The sequence below is a fragment of the Alosa sapidissima genome, chromosome 3 (genome assembly GCF_018492685.1).
Source record: "Alosa sapidissima isolate fAloSap1 chromosome 3, fAloSap1.pri, whole genome shotgun sequence".
NCBI lineage: Eukaryota > Metazoa > Chordata > Actinopteri > Clupeiformes > Clupeidae > Alosa > Alosa sapidissima.
The window spans coordinates 19168031-19182154 of record NC_055959.1 but is presented as its reverse complement, the minus strand read 5'-3'; the positions used below and the strand labels follow the sequence as shown (position 1 = coordinate 19182154).

The following is a 14124-nucleotide window of genomic DNA, read 5'->3' as shown; positions in this document are numbered from 1 at the left end:
ATACACACACACACACACACACATATATTCTCTTTTCTGTATTTATATGATCATCCTGTGTGTTTCTGTTTGCTTCAAAACACCCTATTTAGTATTGTGTGGTTCATATGCCTTGTTTGTGTATTTCATTCAACCCTGAGGATGTGTCGAGTTTTGGTGTGTACAAAAAAACAGTAAAAGCCCCTGTGTCAGCAGCCATGCCACATTCCTGCGTCATCCACCAAACACGAGCACCAGACACCATCTGCAGCACAGAACAACTGTATTTCATTACAGACAGAAACCAACCACACACAGGATCCAAGTTAGTGCACAACACATCTGAGCACTTCTTCAGCACACACAGAGTCTGTATATAAGCAGCAGCACCCTAGGGCCAGAGACACAGCTCTGCTCTGGGGTAAGGGGGGTGGTGATGGTGGTGGGGGGGGGGGGGGGGGGGGGTATGGGGGGTTCACACATATATTGGCACATGTTATGCCTATCCACTGAACGTACAGTACATGGTATACACGATGGGTTGGGTAAAATGGTTGGTTTTGGGTCTGGCAGCAGTTAGTGGTAGAAATAGTTCACATCTTCTGTAATATAGCTTTGATTTCCTCCCAGATTCAGGCTCTCAAATATATACAAATACATAGTACACAAACACAAATAGATCATGAACACAATATAGACATATACACAGATACACACACACATAAATGACCAGTATTCACATCACACACTCACATATACACACACACAAACACAAAAGTGGTTTGCTTCGAAGTGGTTGCCTCCCCATGTTTGCTGAACCAGCCTTTAACAATAGGGAAGAGAAACAATTATTAAGATCTCATACGAGTCAAGAATTTGAAATAGTTTTTGGCTGGAGCAAAACTGCTTATTCAATTCTATGTATAAATCAGTGCTAGTTTCGGCTCACCTCTACACAGCTGTGTTGGAATGTTCCAGAAGCACATCATGATTCCAGGCATCCTTGCCCATGTTTTCTAAGCCCTGCGGTCCATCAGCTCTGGTTCCTATAAAAAGGACCAATTAGATTTGGGCTTGAGCGCTGGCTTATGATCCTGTGACACCTTATAACTTGTTAACAGCTGGCCCTTCCACATGCCAGGGGTAGAACATTACCAAGTGTGTGTGTGTGTGTGTGGGGGGGGGGGTTCACGAGTGCTGGTGAGTCCTTACCTGTATGAGAGTAGACACACCACAGTGCCCCCATCAGGCAGATGCCCATCAAGAAAGCAGCGAACACAATCCCAAGGACGGGCCCAGTGCTCACTCCTGAGGCTGCACAACACATACTTTGGTGACTATTATACACTCTATCTTCATAAGACCAGTGAAAAGAGAAAACGGGATATATTTCTCTCCTGCTTGCCACTGAATGAGTCGAATGGGTCAGTAAAGGCCACTCACCACTTTGTAGAGGACTGGGCTTCAACGGCTCTATCACACGGTGTTGACCTACAGTTTAGTCATGCCACCCCCAAACCCACACACACACACACACACACACAAACACAAACATTTAACACATAAATATACAGTAAATATCAATATATTACGTTTATCTATACTAGATGGGTGTGCTGAAGTAACTGACTAAAAGAAATAATGGCAGCATCACCTGATGCACTGGTACGCAGGGACTTTGGCATCGCTATCTCGGCTTGTGTCACGACGGACTTCTGATTCCTCTGGCCTTCCGGGATGGGACATTTACATATCTCAGGCTTGTGATTCAGCTGGCCTAAGGGGAAAGACACATTTACATTTATTAACTAGTCTCTAATAAAACAAACATAGAGGAGTGACTAAATATATTTTACAAAATAAAGTTTTTTCCCCCCATCTCCCATCACGTCACAATGAGCGGTGTATACGGTACTCACCAGCAGGGGGAGGCAGATGGTTGGTCACCAGCATGGGCCTGGTCAGATTCCTGTACACACACTGAAAGAAAGAGAAAGAGAGAGAGAAAGAGAGAAAGAGTGCAATGTAGACATATGGTTCAGATCACAGAGATGTTTTGATTGAATTTGATTTGATTTTCTGAATATTGAATGGGATAAACAGACATGACTTTGTTACTGAGGATACATGCGACAGAGAGGGAAGAGAAAGAAAGCTAAAAAGAGACAAAAAGGAAATACATCAAGTAAGAGGCGTTAAGCCATGTCTATTCTCTCTAGAAGTCTAGTTTCTTTGCTAGGGTGCTGACCTTCTGATTGGGGAGCTGGGCTTTGATGAGGGCTGGGATGGTCACTCCACCCTGGCACCCTCTCTCCGCTGCCAATGCGGTGATGGGCGTCTGCTGAGGGGTCCCTGGGCTACATTGTCGTAGGCTGCAGTGCAGGAAGTGGATGGAGTTGTTGAAGACGGGCCGCAGCACAAAGCTGAACCTCACACGGGACGGCTTGGCATGCTTCTCCCTTTTCGTCTCCTCCTCCTCCTCCTTTGCTCCTCTCTCTCTCCCAGGCCGCCCTCCATCGCCACCTCGCCGGCTCCTCCTCCTGCTCTTCCCCACAGGCTGCCCCCCTCGCGCCCGCTGCTTGGACAACAGGGCTCTGGCTCTCTCCATGTCATCATCCTCGTCCTCTTCTTCATCATCATCCTCCTTATCCTCGTCTTCATCGTCCTCGTCTTCATCCCCATCGTCCTCATCTTCCTCGGGCGTCCCTTCCTCGCGCCCGCTCTCCCTCCGTAGTGGGGTGAGGAGGAAGGAGGACTCCCGTGAGCAGCTGTTGAGGATGACGGGCCAGCTGGGCGAGGAGCGCGGGTCAGAATGGGGGGAGACGATGCACGACTGGACCTCCACGCCTCCATTGAAGACCCCCTCTGCGGAAATCTGTGGGGGAGAGACAAGAGAATGGCCCCTTTTATAGATAACGGAGGTGTAATAGTGGGTTGGGCCCTGGAGAGATTTACTGGACATATTGACTAATTAGGCTGCCAAGGAGAGTAAACATCCAGAGTGTCAGGCTGTGGACGGCTGATCTACAAGATCCCTCCTGTCACAAGTTTATAGACCAACCAATCCTGAGAGCTTAAAAGTGGTATTATAATCAATATCTTCCTAAGTTACTAACATACATTACACTTGAAGGAAACAGAAGAGCCTTCATTAATGTATGATGTGACTATACACTAGTAGTCTGTGATAAGTCTGACTGAAGGTCTACTTCTGAAGAAAAGCAACTGAGGTTTAAAAAAATAAAATAATGAAACGAAGAACATTTGGCGACCTTCTATCAGCCAATATTGTGATCTGATAGTGAGCGAGCTGGAGGAAGTACGGGAATAACAGCCAAGGAGACAGCGTGTGCCAGCCTTGAGAGAATGAGCTGATATGGGCCAAACAACCAGAGTTACGTAACAGGAAACGCAATCTGCACAAACAAGGGAACTGTAGTGTAAACCACGGGCCAGTGGGGTTGACGAGGCTGGCACAGACCTGCACATAGACGCGGTTGTCCGCCGTGATGACGCAGGGTCCGGTATGCCTCTTCTTGTAGTGCTCAGTCACAAAGAGCTGCATGGTGAGCAGAGGGACCATCTGGGGCCCCGGGAGCCTGGGTGAGCTCGGCCCCCGCAGGCCCCCTGACACCACACCAGACCCAGGAGGAGGACGGACCACTGGAGGTCTCACAGGGCTAGAGCTTGGAGACTCACAACCAAACTGAGATTGTTGGAGAGGGAGAGAGAAAGAGAGAAGGGGGGGCAGAGGGAGAGAGAGCGAGCAGAGGGAGAGGGAGGGAGAGAGAGAGAGAGAGAGAGAGAGAGAGAGAGAGAGAGAGAGAGAGAGAGAGAGAGAGAGAGAGAGAGAGAGAGAGAGAGAGAGAGAGAGAGAGAGGGAGAGAGAGAGAGAACATTTCAAAAACACTTGACAGGAAACTGACTTCCAGTGACACACTAAGTGGTTTTGTTTGTTTGGTGACTGACAGTTGTGAGTATGAAGTTAAGTGTGAATGTGCACTCACATGTATGGCCACTGGAGACTGGTCTTTGGTCCACTCCAGTGTTGTCTCATTCTGAACCGGGGCTGGGAGCTCATGTCTCCATAGCAACACCTGGCAAGAGAAAGCAGGGCGGTAAAATGAAGCCTGGGGCGGCAGGGCAGCAAAATGAAGGACATTATGACCCTGGTCACACTTTGGGCTGCTAGCCCTGTGCGGTTATGGGCAATAATGGAATCCCTCAGAAAACATCAATAGTGCCTCTGCACATCCAATCTGCTATAGAGGAGAATAGAAAATGAAAGTGACCCACCCCGACCATCTTTCCTTTAACCCAATAAGGGTCTATCCCTGTAGTCGGACACAGTCAATGACGAGTCCCAAAGTGTAGGTTCATGAACATGTCTAGTGCACAATCGATGCATGTGCTACTTTCTTAGTGCATGTCTCATGTCACATGTGACTAAGTATGCAACACCACAGTCTTTTTTCAGAGTATCAGGCCTACAGTACTCTCCTGATCCGCGCCCTGACTCTCCCTATTCCTAAGAGACAAGACTGTTTCCCACTGTAGCACTGAGCAGACAGTGAGTATGAGAGGAGTTTGTTTGGGTTGGGGCCTACTTGTTATCTTCAGCACTGATCTGCCTCGGAGCGTAAGACAGGCAGCTGTGGCTTCTCTACGTTTTCCTGTGTGTGACTGCACACAGGCTGACCCCTCACACACATTCGTCAACCACGGCTGTCCAGAGCCCAGTACTTTGCAGAAACATCTTCCACAAGCAGTCATGCATGATGTGGATGTTTTCAATAATTCATAGCTCTATTACATTCATACATTATGGATGTCTAATCAAGACAGAGTAAACATTTCAAACTTTGCTATGAATGCACTCTCGCCGAACATTTTCAACATTTTGCTACAAACAAGTCAGCCCATTGTCTGATGTGCGATATGCTGTATGCTCAAGTGTTTCCTAGAAGCCTTTAGTCAGTGGCAGTGTGTGTGGTGAGTGGTGACACGTGATGTCTGTGTCTCACCGTGTTTTTATACCGAAGAATTGGGGAGCTGCCCTCCAGCAAGCCCTCAGTCCCACAGGAAATGACTGGGAACGCCAAGAGGAAATGGCTCCCATTGGACCAGGCCTGGCAGCTGGGGTCACGCAAGGTCACTGCTGCCTGAGGAAGAGACAGCGCCTGTGCAGGTGTGGGAGGGGGGGGGGGGGGGGGGCAGTTAGCGGTAAATACTACATCTGACCTCTAAGTGGTTTCAGCTGGGTTTCTGGTCCAAAAATAGAATATTTGACAAGACATTACAGTTTACAAGAGTACTGTCAAATATTACAGTCTGAGGTGATTCTCTGTCTGTCTGTCTGTCTAGGTCACTGCCTGTCTGCCTGTCTCTCTCTCGCTCTTGCTGAGCACATTTCTGTAAATAGAGGAACAGAGGAACGGACAGTCCCAGTTTGAGAGACACACCTGTAAGATGTGTTTGTCCACAGCCACGACTAGTCGACCATCCTGATGACACTGAACACTGACGGCCTCCTGAGCCGCTCCGTCCCCGATCAGCCACTGGCTCGGCCTCGGCTCCCCCAGCATGGGTGGCCTGACTGGGACCATCACTGGGGAGGAGGGGGGAGGGAGAGAGGAGGGATGGATTCATGAACAGGGGTTAGGAAAACCATAAGAAAGAAAGATAGGGAGAGATAGACAGAGAGAGTGAGAGAGAGAGAGAGAGTCAGTGGGAGAGACAGAATACTACTGATATTATATGTAACTATTAGTTTTCTTAGCTTTGTATGGACCAAGTGTAGAGTATTTAATTCTGTGCATTTCATATGCATATCTGATACACTTGTATTAAAATACACACCGCACATTATTATAAAACACTTCACTTCGGCAGTAACAGGAAGTCAAGACCTCCCAACAATGAAACACACATGTCAGACATGAAACACCTAAAACCAGCTTATACCGTTCTGGTCTGCGCCCCCTCCTGCCAGCCGGATCACAAAGCGATTGGCCAGGTCGGCCTCCGTGTAGGAGGTCACTCTGGGAAAGCCGTTCTCATTGGCCCATTCCAGGAGGTCTGACGTGGATAGGAGGTCGTAGCTGAGCATGCTGGTCATGGTCAGATTGGGCCTTGGGGGGTAGAGGGGGGTCACGCTGTTGGACGCCTGTGGGCGGGTTTCGAAAAACAACAACCCAAAGAAAAAGCATAGAGGGTGATATAGTATACACCTCGCAAGGTCGCGGAAAGGCAAGCAAAGCCATTTGTTTGGTTTCTCCGGAGAATCAGCCAAGAGCCACAACAACCACAATCCCTGTGTTTTCAAGGGCAGGTTGCCCAGTGACTATGTAACTGTCCATGGGAGCACAAAGCTGGGAGCATTAGGAGCTTTGTTCAAAATGAGGAAGATTAGAGCCACATTAAAACAGATCTGCTGTATAAGAGAAAGGGCCTCACGTAGACAAATATGTGTCCCCGGATTCCTGTGGTAGTGATGGCCCAGTTCACTGGAGCTGCGCTGCTGAGAATGAGCACCAGCTTGTGCGCGCCACTGTTGGCCACCGGGGGCAGTAGCGAGACTGACACCTCCACCTGCAGAGAGCTGCCAGACACAGAATGAGTCAACTTATTTATTACATAGAGAAAGAAGAAGAAAGAGAGAGAAAAAAATGATCTCCTTAACTGACTCATGTTGGAGAATGAGGTACAAAAGGATTGACTCATTATGGAAACATTGTCTGATGTCTGGGAATCAGTTTGTGGTTTCCCAACATGTTTACTTCTACTCTGATGGGGCCAGCAAGGTTACTCAGAAGACTACTGCTACTCAGAAGTTCAAGCTTTCAGTTTATTTTGCAATTATGTTCATTCAATGATCAACTAATTCAATTATGCCACATGAAATGAGTAAAAAGAATGGTTTTCCTGTATCAATTTCCCAAAGGAGAAATGGAAAATGTCTATGTGTGTTTCCTCCTGACTAATTGTTTAAAGTGAATTTTATATCAGCCATCAGAAACACTGACTATTACACTGAAACTGACGATTAAGTTACTATTACAATGCCAAGATCTGCTAAAAACATCTGTGTGTGAGGTCAAGTGCCATGGTCTCACCCACAGAGGCCAGATCCTGCAGACCAGAGTTTGATGATATGTACTTCTGGGTCAGATTCAGCACCAGGCAGAACGCAGCCTTGTACTTCCTGTGGCTGGACTTCAGATGTCAGGTAGTTGCGAGACAGGAAGAGAGACTGCAGGTGACACTCCCTGGGCAAAGTGGTATCTAGGAGGTTGTAGAATAGTAGAACAGAGAAAAAGAAATGAAAAAGAAATCAAGAGAGGAAGAAAACACATTTGTACACGTTTGTTTTCAATGGATGGCCCATGGATTTCCAATGAAGCTCTGACATGCATTTAATTTAATATTAACATTAACATTAATGTGTTATTAGCTAGATAGATAGATACATACTTTATTCATCCCGAGGGAAATTGTAGGCATCCAGTAGCTTATACAACCATAACACAACAAACACGCATAGGCTATATCTCACAATTATAAAAAATACTCACAGACATGTATACATTTAAAGGGGCATGTGAATTGATTACACAGGTCTGGTATGGACTGACCATTTGATGTCAGTACTCATGTGATTTCAGCCATCATACTTATACTCTTGCATACTCATACGTGTGTGTGTGTGTTTGGGGGGTATGGTGTAATGGTGTGTGAGTGTGTGTGTGAGGGGCGGTGCAACGGTGTGTGTGTGTGTGCTTGTGTGCTTGTGTGTGTGTGGTGTGTGAGGGGGGTATGGTGTTTGGTGGGGGGGGGGGGGGGGGAGGGGGGGGGCTGTAATGGTGTGTGTGTGCGTATGTGAGGAAGGGGGACCTGTGTGTGTGTGTGTGTGTGTGTGTAGGTGTGCTGCATGAGAGTGTGTGATTCTATAGGGATGGGCAAAATACATCATAATGTATTTTAAAATAAAATATCAAATACCCTAATTTTAAGTGTATCAAAAATAAACTACAAAATACTTTAGCCACACCATGTATCAAAATAAAATACTGCATATTTGTGTTTTGAAAGTACTAAAAATACCTTCCATATCTGTCTATTTACAGTAATCTATCAGTAAACTGACTCTGTTGATTAAGTGGACAGTGTTTGAGAGCAATAACTTTTCTCTGCCTACGAGACATGCCATAACCTTTTTTGGGGGCAGCCGTGGCCCACTGGTTAGCACTCTGGACTTGTAACCGGAGGGTTGCCGGTTCGAGCCCCGACCAGTGGGCTGCGGCTGAAGTGCCCTTGAACAAGGCACCTAACCCCTCACTGCTCCCCGAGCGCCGCCACCTCTGCTTCACCTCACTGTGTGCTGAGTGTGTTTCACTAATTCACTGATTAGGTTAAATGCAGAGACCAAATTTCCCTCATAGGATCAAAAAAGTATATATACTTATAACCTGCAATCAGGCAACAGATCAACTATGCTGACCTGTCTGTTATATCTCATAGCCTAAATACTGTATCAGAGAGCACTCAAAAATGATTAAAGTTCTCAAGAAAATGATCACTAAAGCTTTCAAGAAACTTGAGGTTGGTATGCGAGGGAGTGTATTGTATGTGTTAGCAACCTACAAGTTACTCATCTTGCACTGAATCATCTCCCTGAATTTAAGCTGCTTGTGTTTTGTCAATTTGCATGTGTTTTCTTAATATTCAGTACGTTTGCTTCTGTCGGCCACCGTACAATATTATGACAAAGTCCTTTTAGGCAAGTCCCTCCACTCGGCGGCCATATAGAAACGCTTTTTGGGCACTCATCGAGCATTCAGCAGAAATGCGCGTGCGCAAGGCTTCACGACACCAATCTTGCTCCAGCGGCGAGTTCACAAGACATGATTGGGAAGATGTCTTCACAACACACCATATGATTGGCTCAGTGTATTCACATAACACCACATGATTGGCTCAATGTATTCACATGTCGACGTTTTGCCGAGGAAGAGGTGGGATATGTGTAGACAACGGCCATATTGACGTTACAAACTAACCCCATGCATTTCTATGGAGGATTTTTTGAATACTGTGTGTCCTCATTAGAAAGTCTCTGATTATGATCACAACAAGTCTGGACAAATTACTAAGTCAGCACCAGTCAGAGGCTACATTCATTGTTTTGCACTTTCATCACATCTGGTTTTACCAAAATTATTTGCTAAAACTACAAATATTTTTAAACTACAAAAATACACACCTATAAAGTATTTTGATGCAAAATACTATTTTGCATTTGAAATACATGTAAGAAATACTGCCCATCAGCTGTTGGCTGCAGCAACTCGATATAGGTAGTACCAATTTTTTTGTGTTTGTGTTTTGTGTTCATTGTTGATCCAATTTGACTACATTGCTATGTTGACCACCAAAAACCTCTACCAGCCCACCCAAATGTGGTAGGCTAGAATCGGCCCTGGTGTGAGCATGTGTCAGCGGCAGGCTTACCCTCTCCCAGGCGGATATAGACGCGGCTGGCGTGCGTGGCGTGGGTGAGAGAGGAGATGGTGCGGTAACGCTGCAGGCTCCACTGCAGCAGTGCCCGCGGGCGCCAGGGCAGCGACGCCACCTGCTGCACCCGCACATTCACACTCTGGGACCCCACTGTGGAGTTGGGCAAGGCCTGGTGGCAAACAAGACACACAGCACCATCATAAGCGTCAGTTTTTCAATACATTGACATGACTTTATAATATGTACATTTTGCAATAGTTTTGCAATGTGATGTCTTTGAGAGAATGTAGCATACTGATTAAGCATCTGCTTCATATAGTTGCCTGTTTTGTGACCTTACAAGGGACAAGGGAAGAGATCTTAGCTGTGTACACATTAGCTTACTGCAATACCTCAATCACCTGTTATTGTTTTCCTAAGAAACACTTAATTGCTTATGCATGCTTGCCATGAGTGTGATTGGAAAACCGATAGAGGGACACACCTGAGCCACCACCAGAAGGCTGAGAGGTAAGCCCTCTGCCTCCAGCCACCAACGCACTGCATGCTGGGAGCTTAGTACCAAGAGCACATCCCGATTTAAAGGCTTGGAATAAAATAACGGCCTCAAGAGCACAGTAACCTGAAATAACAAAAAGACAATTTCATATATATATATTCATATATATACTGAGATAAGAATGACAAATAAAAGACAAAAACACAGGAAATACAGACAGTAAGAATCATAGACTGTATAAAATAGGTAAGAACAAAACAGGGGTAGAGAGCAGGGACCAGTGCACCTTCTGGTCAGACGAGCTCGAGGCTCTGGTTACAGTGATGACGTGAGTCTCTCGGGGACCACTTTCTCTGGCCGCACAGCCAAGCCCCACGTCAAAACGCTCCAGGTAGCCCTGCACCGGGTGCACTGTCCCCGCCGAGGTGAGCGAGCACTGCCTGCCATGACCACCATCTGCAAAGACCAGCACAAACAGGTATTCCAGCAATAGGTAATCAAACCAACATGTCTACTCTGAAGAAGTTGATAACAGAAGATAAAGTTGCCGTGAAGGCTATTCTTGTGTTTACAGTATCAAATGCCAGTTACCACAGGGATGTCTCATTATGTGAAGGTGCACAGGTGTGGTTGATCTCTAGATTAGAGGAATCAGTTCATCTGTGCCTCACTGACCTGCATTCTCTGCCCTAAACAGCAGGAGGCACCAGAGAGTCCACACCTTCCACTGCATCATGTTTGCACCACACCAGAGGAGTTCGACCCTAAAGACCTCTGACTGACATACTACCCATGAGAGAGAGGAGACGAAGTAGAGAGAGAGAGACAGTGGAGCTTAGTTATGCTACTTTCTGTAAACTGTGAATGAGGTGATGAGAGTTATAGACACATAAAACTGATATGGAGAAAAAAAAATATGCAGAACACAATTACAAGGACAACTGTTATCAGTGTCGTGCCAGAGTCTCCTTGAAAAAGTTATCAAAGTCTCATTATGGTTTGCTCACTCTTTGCCACATTCCTGCATATGTTTTGCTGTTGCTTGTCTGGCTGCCTTTCATTTTAAAGAAAATATATGTGTTTTCCTGATGCATGTCTGAAAACTGGATAGACCTCATCTTTCTCAATCACTTGAAAGCCAAATTGAAGCCATATTTGTGCTGCATTACAGTTTTTTCTGAATGCTTAAACACATTTTTTGTAACTATGGCTTTTTTTTGCAAAACTCTACACACAAATGGCAAAACCACTCACTGAGTTCGCAAAACTAAAAGCACAAACACTGCTTTGCACTCAGTTTGCAATTTTGTAACACACACTTTGCACAACTGTAGGCACAATGGCTATTATTTACACTATTTTGCCAACTCTCTGGCACACTTTCTCATGTGAAAACTGTTTTAGATAATTAGTTCACTTTGCAATCAGCCTAAGCACTATAAATAAGCCACAGGTAATGTACAATGGGTACGATGGAGTGAGCAGGAAGAGTGAGAAGAGAAAAAAACAGACAAAAAAACAGTCTACATGTGGGGATATTGTCATGTCAGGCCTGGATACGTCATTCCAGAATATATTTTTCCTGGTGCCTTGGACTAGGACATTGCATGTGATGTAGACAGAATTTTGAGAGAGACGACCCGATGTAGACTGATTTGTTTTGTCTCAGTGAAATGCTATTTTGTGTTTTGACTTGGAAAAACACACTTGTGTTTGTTTTGATGTGTGTAAATAAACACTAGTACTTGAAGTTGGGATCCCTGTATGTTTACAGAACTATGACATAAGTATGACCTCAAACTGACATAGTCTACCTTGTGCACAGAGAAAGCAAAAGCCAGATGTGTTTTTTATTCATACCATCAGTGTGTTGTTGGCACATTGTGTGCTTACTATTGTGATGGCTTGTGTTTACTGTTAGATACGAAAACACCATTTTTACGAAGGTGTGAAGAGTTAAGCAAGGTGTGTTAGCTTTTGCAAGAGAACTACAATGTTTTGCTGATTGGGTGAGAGGTTTTGCCATTTGTGTGTAGAGTTTTTACAAAAAATGTGCTTAAGCAATCAGAAAAAACTGTAAGCTCTTCCAACCACGTGCAGACACATAAATAATGATAACATAAACTAGCAGTCTACTCAACTCACCTGGATCACGAAAGGGTGACTGAGCCAACAACTATTTTTAGCCATGCATATTGAAGTTTGTGTTGCATTTTGTTTAGTGTGTGTGTGTGTGTGTGTGTGTGTGTGACTGTCAATGTGTTGCATATGCACACACTTGTGCATCCTCCCACAGGGAAATACAAGCAGTGAAACACTGATCCTGATGCACTAAGCCCGATCGTTTTGTATAGAAGTTTCCTCTTCCATGTTTTGAAACTACTCTGTCTGGATTTGTTTTGCCTTTCTCAAGTGATAGCCCACCACTGCAGAACCAACATGCTTCATAAAAGTGGAGCATGACAGAATGTATCCACATGTGGATGGGATAAGAACATTCAATGTTCAAACTCAATGTCAGCTCATTCACAATGAAGTGGATTCATTGGAATGGCAGTGGGTGCTTTCAACATGTTATGAATGAGATACTGTCTACAGATATGACTGAAAATGAAAATGAAAATAAAATCTCAGCACAGTCAACAGAACGGAAAAGTTTTGTCTGCATGTCTGTCTGCATCCAGTGCCAAAACCACATTTACACTCTTACTGAAAATCAGTCCTAAACAAAAGCACTTCAGACTTTTAAAATACATTTGCGTCAATTGCGCCAACAATTAAATATTAATATTATCCAGCCATCTTCTACAAAAACCCACCTGTAGCTGTCCGGTGTCGGGCCAAGTCAGACCACTGATTGAAGATAATTAGCTGCAGTCTCTCGATGGAGTATTCGCACCTACTTAGACATGATCCATCCGCCCCCTTAACTCTCTCGGCAAAGATGCACACCCTCTAGCACCGGCCAATAATGACCCAGTTGCTGGCATTTGATAGCTTTTCAAGTCTCTTGATATCACGCGGTAAAATATCTGAAACTTTCTCTGAGTTTGTCAATAAAACAAATATGGCAGAGCTACGCAGCTGCGTTACTTTTATTGCGCGCCACGGACAAAAAATGTTCTCGAGGGGTTCCGGACGAACGATTGGTAACGAGGGGAGGGGCGAGGTAGTGGAGAGACGGTCGCGAACGAGGGATAGGCGGACCGGAGGGTCTTCTGTATGGTAAGACGGAGTGAGACGAAACAAAAGCGCAGAGATGGATGGAGCGCCTCAGAGAGGAGGAGGAGGGAGGACGGGAGCCCCCAGAATGAGAAACAGATGAGGGGCCGTGAAAATTAAAATTAAGTGCGAGGAACTTGGTTGCACTGACTTAAGGAGCGAACTCTCGGGACTCTGAATCATAAATAAGTGATACACATCTCTCTATTTCCTCTTCCTATCAGACACAGACAGAGTACACTAAAATGAATGTTTGTGCCCAGGAGTCATCTGTAAAAGTCAAGATAATGAATATCAGATGACATACAAAAGCAAAATTTGAATTGAGATCTCACCTGTTTCTCCTAAGGGACCCACTGGGAGAAATACATATGAGAACAGATTGGAGAAAACAGTATTTTGAGATTATAAATTGAACTGAAATTGGGCTTGGGCTGAGACAAGAGGAGGGCAATGTTGCAGCTAAGAAATCCCTTTGGAGAAACAGGTGAGATCTCAATAATCACTGTTTAATTTCTCATGAGATTAAGAAAATACTTTTTCAAGACAATGCATTTTCCTTGGGGTGAATAATTTATAATTTATATATAATTAAGCAAATATATAATCAAATGATCCATATTTTGTGTGATGGAGAACCATGGTGGATAAAACTAGTCAGACCTGCAAAGCAGATAGGACTATGCGTGTCTGTGTCCATTTAATTGCGATAGCTATTATGAGCATGCAGAAAATGCAAAAGTTCAAGCTCTCATTTAGTATTTTTCTGCACAAAGAAGAACACTGTCTAGATTTTGCGTTTAGCTTGTAAGTCATCATACTGGTAAGGTATATGTTCATATTATTTCTGTAACTGCTTGGCATACTTGAGCATCAGTCCCCTCAATTAGACGTTTCCTGTAACTGTT

At 44.9% G+C, this 14124-nt stretch overlaps 1 protein-coding gene across 1 annotated transcript; it reads right to left on the bottom strand.

Annotated features, from left to right (window-relative positions):
* Positions 1-31: 31 nt before the first annotated feature.
* engl (endoglin, like) lies at positions 32-13143 on the bottom strand. The gene is made up of 19 exons (XM_042087566.1): positions 12814-13143; positions 10670-10780; positions 10281-10450; positions 9980-10117; positions 9490-9664; positions 7095-7263; positions 6436-6580; positions 5944-6145; positions 5442-5587; positions 5004-5159; positions 3987-4076; positions 3461-3685; positions 2228-2854; positions 1899-1959; positions 1634-1756; positions 1423-1470; positions 1192-1293; positions 929-1025; positions 32-802 (listed from the first exon to the last, which is right to left on the bottom strand). The coding sequence occupies exons 2-18, from the start codon at positions 10728-10730 to the stop codon at positions 931-933; spliced, it is 2733 nt and encodes a 910-aa protein (XP_041943500.1). The 5' UTR covers positions 10731-10780; positions 12814-13143; the 3' UTR covers positions 32-802; positions 929-930.
* Between the last annotated feature and the right edge of the window lie 981 nt (positions 13144-14124).